Raw genomic sequence first — 15527 nt, forward strand, 5'->3', positions numbered from 1 at the left:
GGCATGAATGATAGGTATGGTGAAGGATACTCTCGAATTCTGCCATTCTATACAGAAAAAGCTCTTTATCCAAAGAATTATTTGAAAAACAACACAAAACAGGCTACCTGGTTTAAAAAAAAATAATAAAAAAACCCAACCAAAAACCCACAACAACTTACGTGGCTTTTCCTTCCCTCAGGAAAATACAAGACAAAGAGAACTGTAGTGTGGCAGATACCACTTTCTTAGACAAAGGCTTGAATTTTAACTTGACATCTGTCTGTGTAGGCATGGGGCTTGCATATTGCTTCATGTTGATGCTGCTGGTGGCAAGCGCTTTTCTGCGTCCAGAAGGAGATTCCTGGAAGCAAAGGAAAAACAAAACTAATCTGAAAGGTGCTGTTACACTAACACCTGCGCGTACATAAAACAAAACATATGCTTATTAAATCTGCATCATTCTTTTTTCAAGTACACAGGCAGCATGCATTGCTATGGTCCTTTCTAGAGACAGAAACCCATTTCTAAATCTAGGTCAGCCACTAATGGTGGCTCTTTCAACATTTGTTTAGTGCAATGGAAAAGAAAGGTTATTCACTGTGATTAGCGGTCTTCCATATGAGAACCTAGGTCTCTAAGGGCTTGAGCTTGTAGTAGCATCCACAGCACACATCTCTTTAAGCAAGGGGGAATAAATCTCCATTCCTTCTGGTAGCAATCTGGTCTAGTTTTGTCCAAGCTTGGACAGCCCTGGACTAGGACTTCCAAACTACGGAAGACATGGATTTCAATCATGCATATATTTCTTTATGCCATGGTATGAGGCCATCAGGTTAATACATTGAACTTCTATCTGTGTTCACTGCTCAAATATAATGCCTGAATATTTTTCAAAGCAATAGCACTTCTCAGTAGTGTTATATGTGTATTGTTAAGAGCCACAGGTCTCTGAAGTTAAGGTTGACAATGCTTCCAAAAATATTGATTAAAATTTTGCAAGCGGAAGAAAACAAAAAGCAAAAAAAGAGGAGGATAAAAGACTAAGTTGTATTTCAAGATAAAGGTGTTGGTCACAGTTTAGCAATTCAGACAAATTAATCTAAAATGCATCTAAGAATCTACTCTCTTGTTCCACCTAGTATCAACATCAGCAACAAAGGAATGATCATATGTAATAAAGCTTCAGTAACAAAAATAAAACAAAAAGCCCTATTGTTAACTCTTTTAAAAGATGTCCTCACAATAAGACTACATTTTACTGCAGCTGACAATTTGTATTGAATAAAGAATACTAATTCAACCAAAACATTCAAGCATCCTTTTTCAAAGTACTTGACATTTCTGCCCAGTAGAATAAGTCAGAATATAATGTGTCATCCCCAAAGAATACCTTGTTAAAAAAACTAGCCTTATCTGTCAGATTATGCACAGCAATATTATACAGAACTATTAGTGCATGTAGATACCTTATGAATGAATTTCAAAAATGCATCAAACACTTGAGAAGGATTTAGGCCCTCTCAGAAGAAATACTTAAGAATATGCAAATACTCTCAACTGAATCAAGTTGAACAGATGCGACTATCACAAACAATAAGAGTGCTCTCTCCCCAGCCACGACTGTCAATCAAAGAGTGAGATTAAGGTCCAAGGTTCTGACAACGTGTAAAATGGAAAGTATGATCAGGGAGTTTCAATTATTAGACAGATATGAACAACAATAATCTGTTATTGCACTGTACCTTTAGAATAACTAAACATTAAACTCATTACACCAAATGCAATATTTACTGCGGTGCCTGTTCAGAAAGCAACGTGAGAGACATGGCACTTCTTTTTTGTATGTTCTCCAGGTAAATGGAGGGAAGCAGTTTGCATCTTAACAGCAACTTGTTTCATAAAGCTAAATTTTCAATATTCACATTATGGCGTGAAAATGGTGGTCAATGTAAATAGAAAGGAAGTTTGCTTAAACCTCTTCTAGTTACTTTTTACAATATCTTTAGTGAAAATTGGCATATATAATGTGGTGTGCAAATATTTACACAGCTGGCACAGTAAAAACTCCTTGCCAGTTCTGGTGCGTGTGCTTTTCTGCCAAACAGAAAAGCAGCAACCAGAAATTACAAAGTAACTTGGAGCCACATGGAGAAGACAAAGGGCAGCAGGTACAAGTTGCACTGCGAGAGGTTTCACGTCAACATAAGAGGGAAATTTTTTGCAGTGAGAACAATCAATCTCACTGGAACAACCTCCCCTGAGATGTAGAGTTCCTATTGCAGGAGGTTTTCAAGATGTGACTGGACAGGGTGCTAGATAAGGCATCTAAGTCCCACAAAAAGTTGGACCAGATGATCTTTCCAGGTTCCTTCCAGTCTAGGCTGTTTGATGTTTCTACAATTCTAACTTGAATATGCCCTCACCTGCAGTCAGGCCAAAGGAAAACATTCCACCCATGGGCTATAATGACTAGGAAACATTTGTCACACTTTGGACTTGACTTTTCTTTGAATCATTTGGGATAAGCTTATACTTGCGGACAAAAGACAATTACACCCTCGCTGGTTTTAAAATCCAGATCATGGTATCAGTGTTATTCTTACTGAAATGATAACTAGCAATGTAGCTTGAATATGTGGAGAGACTCTTAATTTGTTCGCTATTCCCAAATTATACAATTAGGTTTTCCTTTTTATAAAAAAAAAAGTTTCATTCCCTCCCCCCCCCCCCAAGAATATGTATGTCTGTTGTCATGTCCTCACTCCCCTTCATCAATGAAAACACACAAAAAAAGATCAGGTGTATCTATACCCAGTGAGAAACAGGCATAGGGAACAAACCATGAACATGGGTACTTGCTTGCAGACTTCCAGATGAACCTCTGATCAGCCATACCATCCTTGTATTCTGATTTACTCTTCACAGTTTGATTATGAAAATAATTTCCTAGCAGCTGTAAACATCCCCAATTTAACAATGACCTAGTTTATTTCTTTGTGTAGCTACCAATGCCTTCTCAGTGCTGGCTCACCTATTATACCCTATTCTACAAAAGGAAAACACAAACCTCCCGCAAGGCCCCTGCAAGGTATCATAGGGAACATAAATACGCTTCAATGACTCCAGGAAACAGAAGGTGTATTTGGGGGCAGAGCTACTTTCTCTTGTTATAAACACACCATCTTATCTGATAATATAACTGAGATGCTTGTTGTCTTCATCAAGGTGATTCTACTAAAAAGGTCAAAGTGAACAAGTGGTGAATCTGAAGTGAAGGGGCAGAGCATTAAACTTGCAAGCATCCAAATGCTGGAGATGGACATCAAGGCAGGAGAATTTTGGAATTATGTGAAATTACATTTTCATTTAATATCTATTTATTGTATAATCTTGCCATTTGCAGCTTCAGGTTATCAGAATAAGAGGCCTGAATCAGGAAGAGGTGAAGTTCTCCCAGTGAAGATCATCAGCAGCAGTTCCTTGTGAAATCTGCTGGAGTTAGCTGGTATAGAGGATGAGGGAGACAAGAGTGCAGGCAGCTGTGTGCCAGTACTAAGGGGAGAAGCCAGCCATGTGCAAGATGATTCTCTTAGCACTAAATATCCTGAGGTGCTGTGAAGAATAAGACATACTTGGCAATCAAGTTCAGTCTCCCTGAGAAATGAATTCATTTCATAATCTTTTTGTGGGTCAAAGACAGAAGTTGGCTTTTCAGGGTCCAATTGCCTATTAAAATCCAATTTTGTAAATTTATCACATTAAATAAAAAAAAAAAAGATAGCCTCTGATCTTTCAAGTTTTATTTTCCTTAACATGCAAGTTTAAGTACATCCTCCTACACTCCCAGAAAATTAAGCACGTTAGAAGAGTTGCAATGTTTTCTTTTAAACTTCACAGGCTTGGCCTTACATGGCTTTAGCCATAGAAGTAGAGGGGGGTTGGGACTTCTTTTTTGCCCATGAAAAGGATATTCTTAAGGTGCATAGGTCCATGACTGATTTCACGATGAATTGTTTTCTATTCTAACATACAACCAACTTTTAAAAAATTGTTTTTAAATGTCAGAACATGCTAATAACTACTTCTTACTAAGGTGGTACATTTTCTTCAAAAAACCCCTACATGCTTCATATAATACAATCTGAGTTATCCCAGAACCACAGAGAAATCTTTGTGCAGAAGAACAAATCACTTTTAATCAGCAGAGACAAAATAATCCAAGAGAAATACCTATGAGCAGGGTATGCAGGAACATCTTCAGCAGTAGGCTGGAATGAGTTATTACAAACAGAAGCACAGTTTGGTAAGAAACTAAATATATAACATGCATTTAATAGAAGTCTGATCTAGTGTTACTTGTGTCTCATATGAGCACATGGAGTTTTATGGAAGGCAAAGCAGGAACCCCAATGCAAATATTTTAATTGCTCAACTTTTCTGATTGTAACTATATGATCAAAGTTTAAAATGCATAAGGCTCATTTATCCCTCCAGGTATGTTATATACATGTGACTGCCAGAGTTGCCACATCACATTGCGGTTGCCACCACATTGTTAAAGGGTGCATGGAAAAGTCAATTTTGAAATCGCAAGAGGAAAACTACCCATGTGATAATAAAGAGAGGTAACAAAACACTCTACAACACTTAACTATCAAGATGGAGTTCATTCTGTAAAAAAAGAGTAATTTTGAAACTCTACTTTTTAAGAAAGGCAGTGCGTAGGCAAATAAAATCTACTATGATATTTTGAATACCATGGAAATATAGAAGATAACCTACAATACTGGCAAAATACAAATACTTCTGGATTATCTTCCAGTTCAAACATACTACTGTATTTGAGCATGGGCACTGTTTGGTTCATAAGATAATATGTGGAATATTGGTTAACAATCTTTATTGGTTTTTTTCATGTTTGCTACTGTACAGTTCTAGCAAGAGAAGCAGCATATCAGCAAAAAAGGAATTATTCTAGTAATCACCAATAAATAATTAAAAAAAGAACTAGTTGGTATGTTAGCAGAAACTACTGAAGCCTATCTTTTTGCGTAACAGAATATGGCTGTGCTGGGTCGATCAGTGGCTCTGAGAAACATGTATATTATTTGCAAAGTATATTGTTTACAAAATGATCATGATAATTTACTTAAAGTTGAGTGAAAACCATGCATAAACATACAGCAATACTTCTCCACAATGCACTCCTGTGTTGGGGAATTTCTGCTTTTGTATTCAACACTTTTATGTCTTTCTCTTGCAAGCAGCTCCACCCCTCCTTGACACACTCCTCCTACTACTCCCCTTAGCCCCTGAAATGCCATGGCATGCACCATGTTTTGGGTGAAATAATCCCATCTGTGCACTATACCGAGCTGTATCAGCTGTTCACAGCTGGAGAAGCAGAAGGATGTGGTGTGTGCTTTGCTTTGCACTATGCCAATTACCTGGCAGCATACTTGTGTATGCTGGTACTTTAGGAAATCTGGCAAAATATTAAAAATCTGGACTAAAAACCAAAACAAACAAACAAAAAAAACCCCCAAAACCACCAAGCTCAAAGTTAGCAAAACAAAAACAATAATGTGGACTACATAGCAATATTATGCAAATCAACAGAATTTGCATTCCTTTTTAGTATAGAATAGTATTAGTAGCAATTAATTTAGGTACTTTCCAATTTCTAAGCACACTGTATGTGTTTGTACAGATGTTAAAAACATTGTCACCTCAGATACGAGCAGAGGTGCAATTTGCTGGTGCTGTTACTGCTTCTAATCAACTTCTGGCCTTTAACATGACATCAGGATTCATGGTTTAGGAGCTAGCAGGGATATGTGAATGCAACATGCAAGTCAGCTGGAACCCACCTCAAAGAGACAAAATCCTGCTCTTTTTCAAGTTAATCAGAAGCTACATAGCTGAAAATATTGCAGAGACAGGCTGGGATGAGCTCTCACTGCATGGGAGCACCTTGCAGTCAGCTCTGTCAAAGCCAGGCGACCTATAGTACATACACAGACATACATTGATTGCAAACAGCGATTTAAATAGCTGTAGATGGGCTTTCAAGGAGCAGTCCCCAACCCTATCCCTCTACAGCATTTTAAGTTACTTCCACAAGCCCTCAAAACTACCATCATATTACATATTTTGGGGGAGAGAAGGGAAAGTTCACACTGGCCAAACAGCTGTCAGTTCAAATGAAACCAATGAAGATTGATTTACTGTCAAAGCTACAGGACCAGACTCACTTATCACATAAATGTTTGTCTTTTTAATATGGCAGGCATGTACCATTCTTTCACAATATTCATGACTCTGAGTGGTGTTCGACATGCCAAAAGTTACTATACAGTAAGTGCCATCCTTACATAAAGATCTCCCTAATGTAAAGTATCCACACAGCCTGATGTCCTTCTACAAGGAGAATGGGAAGCAATACTATGGTGCACTAGCCTTTCCTAGGAATCATCCCCGTCTTTCCCTACTAAAGCAGCCCTTTAACAGCAAATAGGACTAAAATACTCAGCGAAGGAACTGAGACCAGATAATCTGTACCACACATGCAAAACAAACAGCCCATTTTCCCTCGGGAGACGATGATTACAAATGTCATACAGTCAAGTCACACTATCAGTGCCCAACTCTCTTCCAAATAAAGCAAGTCAGAAGATTAACACCTCCATATGAAAGGACTCAGACTCTTACTTTAAAGGAGATCCAAATAATGCAGTAATGCAAATTTCATGCATCCTTCTTTCCTTAAAAATGTATTTTTAATACATTTAATACTTGCATCCTGTAACTACCAACTGCCTGGTAAGTCTTCTTCAAGGTTAGTATAAGAAGTGCAAATAAATAAGAACCAGCTTTGTACTTTCTGTTAAACTGGCTTCACACTTCTAGAGTTACACAGAATCAAAATATTGGCCAGGTTTTGTTCATGGTGTACATTTCTGTGGGTTATCTGGGTTGGGGAAAGAGTCCCTCCCCAGAAAACAGCAGAATATATTTTACCTCTCCACACCTGAAACCAGCTTGCCTATACAGACCTTTGACCCCTGCTGCTCTGCAGTCTTTAATCCCCAAGAATCAACTGCCCTCCTTTCGATACACACGTATTGAGAAAACACAGCAAAATATTTCCATTCAGCAGAAACTAGATCTAAAAGTACTGTACTTCTTAATTATTCAGGTACTAATCAGTCCCTCTCCCTCTCTAATAGAAATATTTAAGTGATGCATCAACACTGTACAAACATCATCCAAAAAAAACCTAACTGGGGAAGACAAGTTTCCTAACTGGATATTGTTATTTTGTCAAAAGAAACAATAAGTTTTGACTGTCCTTCTCCCAGAAAAGGAAGACCTACAGCGTAATATTTTTTAGAGGCTGCCTCTTCATGTTTTATAGAAAGGAATGCTAAGAAGCCCACAAAGATATGCAGATTTTAGAGAAGCATTCTGGTGCACACTTGAGCATAAAATAATTAAACAACGCAATTTTTCTAGCTGTAAAAAACCCACTGAGAGGAACAATTTTTGAGAATTTCACTTTCCTTTTGCTTCAGATTTAAATGGAGAATGTTTTGAAGGAAAGCTGTCCTCTGGCACAAACCCCACCGCCTCTACAGCCACCTCACGCCGCAGGAGAAGAAATCGGAAAGTTCCTCCTCGCCCGACACTGGATGCCAGCCCCGCCGGCTGAGTTACAAGCACCATCTTGCTTAGATGAAAAGATCACTGCTTCACCAGCAGTGCAAAATGGATCACTACAGAATTTAATTTGTGAGAGTATACAGCAATTAAATGCTAAAATAGACAAGCTACAGGGAGCTCTCTCAACTGGAGAGAGTAAATTAGAAACTATGTCAGTTAAAATAATTTAGACAGTCAGATGGGAGATTTGGAGGACAGAATGCAAGCAGCACGATCTGTGCTGAAAAACTGTTTAAAAGCAAATAATGGTTCAAGCTATCCAGAACATTATTAAGAATTATAATGTATTCGAATGGAGAATTTAATGTTTAAAAAATTCTGCACATATCCAAAAAGTCTGAGCCCCAGGCATAAGGATTGGGAAGGAAATTAAAAATATATGTGTTGAAACAGCTACACTTGATTGAATTTTATTTATTTGTGATGGTCACAAAGTGATCATTGTCATTGCCAGATTGGGTCAAATTATTTATCATATTGCTAATATCTTAGGTTTAGGCTAAAAGGCCACTTCACAAACACTAACATGAAGGTTTTTATAGAACATGCAGATTAATGAATCATTACAATGGAATCATAACAAACTGTTTCTTACTCAGTGGAGACAATACTTTCACTAAGCAAAAAGAAAATACAATATCCTACTACAGCTACTGTCTTCTTATGGTCTGCTTGTAGGACAGCCCCATGAGATTTCACTAGCACCCTGAGAAGCTGAAGTATGTAGTGAATGATTCTTTCTGATGAAAAATATACCTGTGGGTGTGCTCAAATAACCTTCTGTGGGTAACAACAGACTATTCATCTTCACAGACTAATCCTTTTGCATTCACAGTCTCTGGAAAGCTCCAAAGATTAACATCAGGTAGGAGGTTTAGAAAGTGAAATGATACCTAATAAACTGAGGTAATTCATATACACTATGCAAACTGCCACCATGAAAATTTGGAGGTCCTGTTTTACTAACAAAAATACTATTAAGCTTCTTGGACAACTACTGGACAGATGACAGAAACTGTGCACGACCAAAATTTTAGTCAGGCAATTTATTAGTAGAGCATGCGTATGATCAAGTATACCCTTCTAAAGCAGACTTGATGCTTAGTACAGGCAATAGAAAAAATTTTACAGGTGAGCCAGACAATTTTAATAAGTTACAGAACTATTGAGCCCTGAAATACTCAACCTTGCAAAGAATTTGTGCAACTGCTTTATGTGTCCATTTACAAAGCCTTCATTGCTTTCTCCTGTTTAGTAAAACAGGAACACTTCCTGAACACTCTCCCACAGAAGGATGCAATGATAACTGATGTTGAGCAACAACATTTGCTCCAATAGTTGTAGCCTTTTCCTTCTTGCTCTTTTAGATCGCTTCCTCTAGAGATGCTGTGCAAATTTCTTTTTCCATTAATGACAGGTTTAAATTTACTGTTAGATGCCTTCAGTCACCTGCTAAACTCTGTCCTTATGCTCTATGTAACTATTACCGTAGCTTTGTAAAGTACACGAACTTTTACTTGTGTTTGCAGAGATGCAGCTTGTGTTGTACTGCTCAGGAGTCCTGGAATACTTGACTACCTCATATCACTTAGCAGTGACAAAAATCACATCCTTCCCTGCAATGCCTAGTTCTTAACGTGCTGAGCTCACTAATGCCCTAATATTGTCCTTTTTGCAGGCATTTGCTATCTCCTTTTAGGATCATTTCATGGTAGGGACTGCCTATTCCTTTCCTGGCCCCAAATGCTATAGCAGCCAGTTACATGACCATCTCCCCTGGGCCTGCTAAGGTACATGGTGCAGCTATATCTAAGTGCAGCTGTGTGGGTTACTACATATATCACTAGTAATCAAAAGCCATTAAAATTAAATAATTTTAGACAGTAATGACTATAAGCATAAGTCCTACTGTAACTCTCATTTTAATTTTGCCATAGACACAGGATGCAAGCTCATGGAGGCTCAGCCGAAGTTGGTAGAGAAACTTGTTATTATGAACTGGCGGTTTAAACGCTCAAACCTTTGCTCTCAAAGGTGCAGATTTAAAGAAGTCTGGGTTTGAGCTGCTGCTGATACATGGCAAGTGAGGGCGGCTGTTGGGAAAGGCACTCCGTGCAGGGCTGGCAGTTTGGCAGGAAATAACAGTCCTTCATTTTCTGTGAGCTGTGTGCTGCTGAGCTAGATCCTTCACAGCATGCTGTCCATGTCTGACAGCAACCCCAGCACTCTGCTTTGGCTGTGGCGCTTCCAAACAGTATCCTCCCTGCTTTGGGTTTGTTTTTCTCCTTGCTTTTAAGAAGTTCATTCTATAACTGTATAGTATTTCTGTAGAGTTAGCTGCAAAACAAAGTAGAAATACAGATTATTTACCTAGTGCTAAAAGGGAAAAAATAGTAGATGATAAAGTTGGTTCCTAAATTTTTAGCTGAAACTGGAGTAAGAAACACCTATTATGTGAGACCTCCTCCCTCCAGGGGGAAGACAGTGAAGTTGACATGATACCCATGACTATTTAGTGTTCAGCAACTCATAACTCCACATTTTTCTATGTATTTGCTAAAGAGACTTACAGATTGTTTTCTGGGTTTTGCTTTTGTTTTTAAATAATAGGCAATACCTGTTATAAAATCTAGATTTAAGCTCACCTACCAGCGCCTGGCACATTAGCCCTAATTTGCCTGGCAGGAAGTCACCATTTTTATGATTCACACTAGTGCTTACCTGCTATATGCAGAAGTATCCCATCAACAGTGCTACTGAACCTTCAAACAGTTACATGAGAGATGTCCAGTTAGTGTCCCTTGACAGAAGACAGTCTTTAGCAGAAAAATAAATGTATTTTTAAAAAGCAGGCAAACTAGTTACCTATTTATTGTTGGTTTCAGATGTGAAAAGCCCTTCTGTTACTAACAGCTGCTTTTCATTTTCCATCCTAGGTTCTAAATTTGCTTACTCTGTCTTGGTGTCACTTCAAGACAAAGTCCCAGAATCTTTGATGTTAAAAAGGTGGATTTGAAATACCACCTGAGGCTCAGCAGTGAATATTTAACATGAGTTCAATATAATATTTAGAACAGTAGTTGAAAGGTCTATAGCTCTGTACATCATTGCTTACCTGAAAGCCTTCTCCTGAGGAAACAAAAGCCATGAAGGAAGACACATGACACAGACCCCAGAATTAACTCCAGATTATTTAAACAGACTTGCAAACATAAACACATTATTCAGCTCCTTTGTAATCTCCAACAAGGAAGTAAGTTTGAGGTAACACTCATTAAAGAAGAAACAAGGTCAAATGATTAAGTGCTCCAGCGACCTTATATACTTTCATTCATCTTTCCAGAAAATATTATATTTTATATAACATTGTCTAGACTTAATTATCTAGCACAGAAAAAACCTGTTTAAATGGGTTTTGTAAAATACCAGTGTGTCATCAAATAGTTGTTATTATCTGAGGAAAACTTCCATAGAGTGAATGCACAATATTAAATGACATAAAACTTGCAAGGCTTATGATATATAAAAGCTTTTAAGAGTGTCAGGCAAAGATTTTGAGACTCTTATGTTATATTGTTTCTGTACTGAAAGGTGGACCTTAACTATGAATGGATGTATGGTCTGTAATGCCTGATGGCTGTGTGCTGAGTAGTGATGTTCACACACGGACCGTTCTCCTTGTCAGAACCAGAGCCCTTGAGTGAAATGATTTATCATGTTGGTGATATATGAGGTTTAGGCTAACAGGCCACTTAAAAAAAAAACAATCCACCAAAAAACCCAAAACCAACCAACAAGACCCAAAAAACTAAACCACCAACAAAGACCAGCATGATGTTACTGATGTTATTCAAAGTGAACATCTCAGTTACTACTGGAGCACCAATGTATCTCTATTATTAAATTAATGATTGAGCTTTTTTTATTCTCTTCCCTCTTGGTCACAACTTCACTTTAAACATGTGTCAAAACCACCAAAATACATAATCCCAAGAGGATGCAACACAGTCAGAGAAGTCCACCAAACTACAGAGGCATTATTGGACCTGCTGGTGCTCCTCCCTCTCTCTCTCCTTCCCTCTCACTGTGTTTCCCAGCTACCACCCTTGAGGACACATTGCAAGACCACCGTAACTCTTACAGCTCTGTGACCATCATACCAATGACAAAATTAACTCTGAAAGAGCCGGCTCTTCAAGGAAGTGTCTTCATACAAACACACAGTTCTCTTGTCAGTGTCACTTTATTACTATTTCTTTTATCCAAACCTGCAGCTCACTATCAGAAACAAAAACTCAGTGAGACAACTTTGATACGTAAATCTACTCCAGGCTGTTATCTAAGAGCAGTGTGGTTTGCAAGTAAAGATTCCTGCGTGCAGCACTCCCCTCTACAGAGCAAAGGAAGAAGGAAAAAAAATTGAATCGATGGATCTAGCCAATGCTGTACCGCTGACGTGTGATTTAAATCTGATGTATGTGGGAAGAAGCAGGGGGCAAAGGGTAGGTATGTAACTAGGGTAAAAGGGAGGTAGCTGAAAATTAAGATCTGTGTGAAGCTAGAATAGGGGCATGCTCACGCACGTAAGACATCTCAGCTGTCACACCCTATGCACACACAAAAGTGAGAATAGTGTACGGGTGCAGGTGTAGTTACTTATATATTTTTATAAGCAACAATCTACATTTTAGCAGCCAGGACAAATGCCAAGCATTTCAAAATGCAGCTCTGCAATAAATATAGAGCTCAACTTTTTAAAAGCCTATCCATCCCTTCAAATCGGTTTAAACCAGGGAAACAGCTACATGGATTTTGTCTAACTTTGCACTTAAAGTAAAATTCACCTCAAGACTGACAAGCATAAAAAAATTCAGTCCAACGGGTGATTTTTTTTTTAAAGCTGCAATAGCCTGAAAACAGGGCCTTGTAATGAAGCTGCCCCATCAACCATAACCACACCGCCACTAGAGCAACACAATCATATTGCCTGTGCAAAGAAGCAATGCATTTAACATTTTCCTCATTGTGTATTATCTATTAGCTGAGTTTGTCACAGAGATATGTGGCAGTTCCCTGCAATACTTATTAATATATGGCAAGGCATACAAAAACTCATCCATCTCTGCTTCAGCACAGGTTTGTTGTCTTGTATTTTGGCAAGCAACTTTTAAAAAATCCTCCCTTCTCTTATCTTAGGTTTCTGTTAAACGCTGTTACTATCAAAAAATAGAAGTCGTCCCAGGCAAACATCTCAGATCTCCCCATTGCTATTCACTATTTCTAATGCACATTACATGTTCAATTCTCCCTTGCTGCTTCTATGAAAAAGCTCTTGTCAAAAACAGATTTCATTTTTTCTGTGTATGCACAAATTAGTTATGGATGATTAACAAAGCATTCATTCTTTTATTTGCTTTGGCTGAGTCTTGATCTGTGTTACATTCATGTGAGGGAAGCACTTCATTTTATGTTGATTAAATAAGAAACACTGTACCGTGCATAAAAAGAGTTGTGTTCAGGGCTGTATATTGTACTGACAAAAGATGCGTGTTCTTAGGCTAACATTTTCTTAAACAAGTTTTTCCAGATTTTTAATTGCAAAAAACTTGATACACCTTTTTTCTTTTTCCTTCTCACCAAGTACTGGGCAGTAAAAGCTTTATGTCTCAAAGCAATCTGTTGCAGTTGTAACAAACAGCAATAATTATTGCATATTTAACATAATAAAAAGGAATTTTCAAATCTGCCACACAGTTTGATTTGTTTAAACCTAACATACATCATAAAACTTATCCAAAAAACTAAGTAGGACAGGCAGCAAATCATAATTATAGAATTGGATTCTTCTCCTATTACATGAAAAACGTAATGAAAATGAAGATGTATTGGAGAAGTCTTTGGGAAGCTTACAGCCCGTTGCAACCGAGAGTTTGGCCCTGATGTGGTGTTACTGACTCCAGGTATCAAAGGACAACATGTGCATAAATGCTCGTCTATACGGCCCATAAATTCTCCATGCCCATTAAACACAGTGATATTGCAACACCAAAAAGGATGCACTTCAGTTCAGGAAGGTATTTAAGCACATGCCTGACTTAAAGCATATGATCCACTTGTAATTAAACCAAGTTAAAGAAAGTCATGCGATTAAGCACCTTGTTAAATCTGGGAACAAATTATTAGCCCTTATAGAACAGGAGATTCTATCTTGGGGTTTACGGCACATGAAAACAAACACATGCACGCGCGCGCACACAAGAGTATTATGCATACTTTTGCAAGAGGGGATTTATTTTTAGTGTAACTATATAGCAGTAAGTACAGCTCTTACTCAGGTTAGGAAGAGGTCTGGCCCCAATGACTTCTAAGCCACAAATCTCATCCAGGCAATGTGGTCTCATTTTTTTCTACACTTCCAACAAAGACCAATGGTATCACACCTTAATAAACCCCCCACTAGCATCTCTGTGTCACTAAAATAAGCCTAGTGTCTGTCTTAAATATCACCAAAAATAAAGCATGAACTTCAGGGTTTCATCTTACTACCAAGGATAGGAAGTTCTACCATAACGTGAGGCAGCAAATAGCCGGAACCAAGGGAAATTTGATGCAACTTGGGCGTAGAAAAGATGACTAGTGCTCCACACAGAAGACTGTGATTTCCTGGAGCACTCCTGAAATTATCCTCTGGTTGAGAGGAGCAGCTCTAAAGCTTGTTTTGATCCAAGCAGGTTACCACATGGCCTTTGAGCAGCAGGTCTGCTCCCCATGAAGGGACATGGTTCTTAGTTGGCAGCTGTTTGAAGCACCCAAGACCTATCTGGAGGAGGGTCCCCCTAGCACTGATATGCTGCAGGTAGGGCCAGCAAAGGCAACCAGGCCCACATGGAGCAGCTGTGCTGCAGTGCAAGGTGTGAGCTCCTGCAGGACATGAGAAGCACAAGGGCTCCCAGAAACACCCATTTCTCCTCACCTCCCTCATCCAGAGCACAGGTACAAGAAAACAACTCCTACCTACGCTGTGGCCGATCAGATGGTGTTTGACTCCTAACTCATCTCCTACCTGCATCCCACTTTTCCAGCCACACACTCCTGCCTCACAGCAGCCCTGGCACTTTGCTAGCCCTTCTTTCACAACCCAGTCCCTCTCACTTTACCAGCAGAAAAGTCATCCAGGAACAAAAACCCCATAACATTTTCAGTTGGGTCAGGGAGATTAATGAACCCTCCCAACGGCAAGGTGACCACCATTGTCGGTGCACTAAAGGGGCAGCAGCATGAAGCGGGGAGCAGAGAGGAAGGAGGAAGAAGCTACCCATTTTGACAGCAGCAAACTGAAAATGGTTCAGTCATCCCATGTGGTTGTATTTTCAGGCTCCCCAGTATTCTATGGAGATTTACTCTTCCCGTTCCAGCCTGTATGTATTCAGCTCCCCATCCTTGCAGATAGGGGATGGCTGAAGTGAAAAAAAAAAATAAATTTTTTTTTTTTTTAAAGGTTCCCAAAAAAGATTTTTTCTTTACTTCAGGTCACATAAGAGCACACAAAGGATAAAGCCATAAATGCTCACATGCATTTTCTTGTCTTTATTTCCACTCTCTGGAATGAGGCCAGAAACATCTAAGTAGTGCACACTGTTCTCTTCCACTCCCTCTCAGAAATTATGGACTCTTTCTCCTCTGCAGCCGATTTCCTCCTCCATCTGCCTGGGCCCAAGCTTCAACTACTACAAAACAATGTTCCCCTGTTTTTCTCCCGGGCCCATTCTCTATGCATCTACACTAGGCTCTCCGAGCCCTCCCAAGTCTTTCAGGCTTTGTGT

At 38.9% G+C, this 15527-nt stretch overlaps 1 protein-coding gene across 4 annotated transcripts in view; it reads right to left on the bottom strand.

Annotated features, from left to right (window-relative positions):
• Positions 1–15527, bottom strand: part of EHBP1 (EH domain binding protein 1) — a 224828-nt gene that overhangs the window by 138544 nt on the left and 70757 nt on the right. For all 4 annotated transcript variants that reach the window (XM_064446687.1, XM_064446686.1, XM_064446685.1 and 1 more), the window contains exon 6: positions 162–343. In XM_064446687.1, coding sequence (XP_064302757.1) covers positions 162–343 — 182 coding nt within the window. The remainder of the gene's footprint in view (positions 1–161; positions 344–15527) is intronic.

Source organism: Phalacrocorax carbo, chromosome 3, assembly GCF_963921805.1.
Source record: "Phalacrocorax carbo chromosome 3, bPhaCar2.1, whole genome shotgun sequence".
Classification (NCBI taxonomy): Eukaryota; Metazoa; Chordata; class Aves; order Suliformes; family Phalacrocoracidae; genus Phalacrocorax; species Phalacrocorax carbo.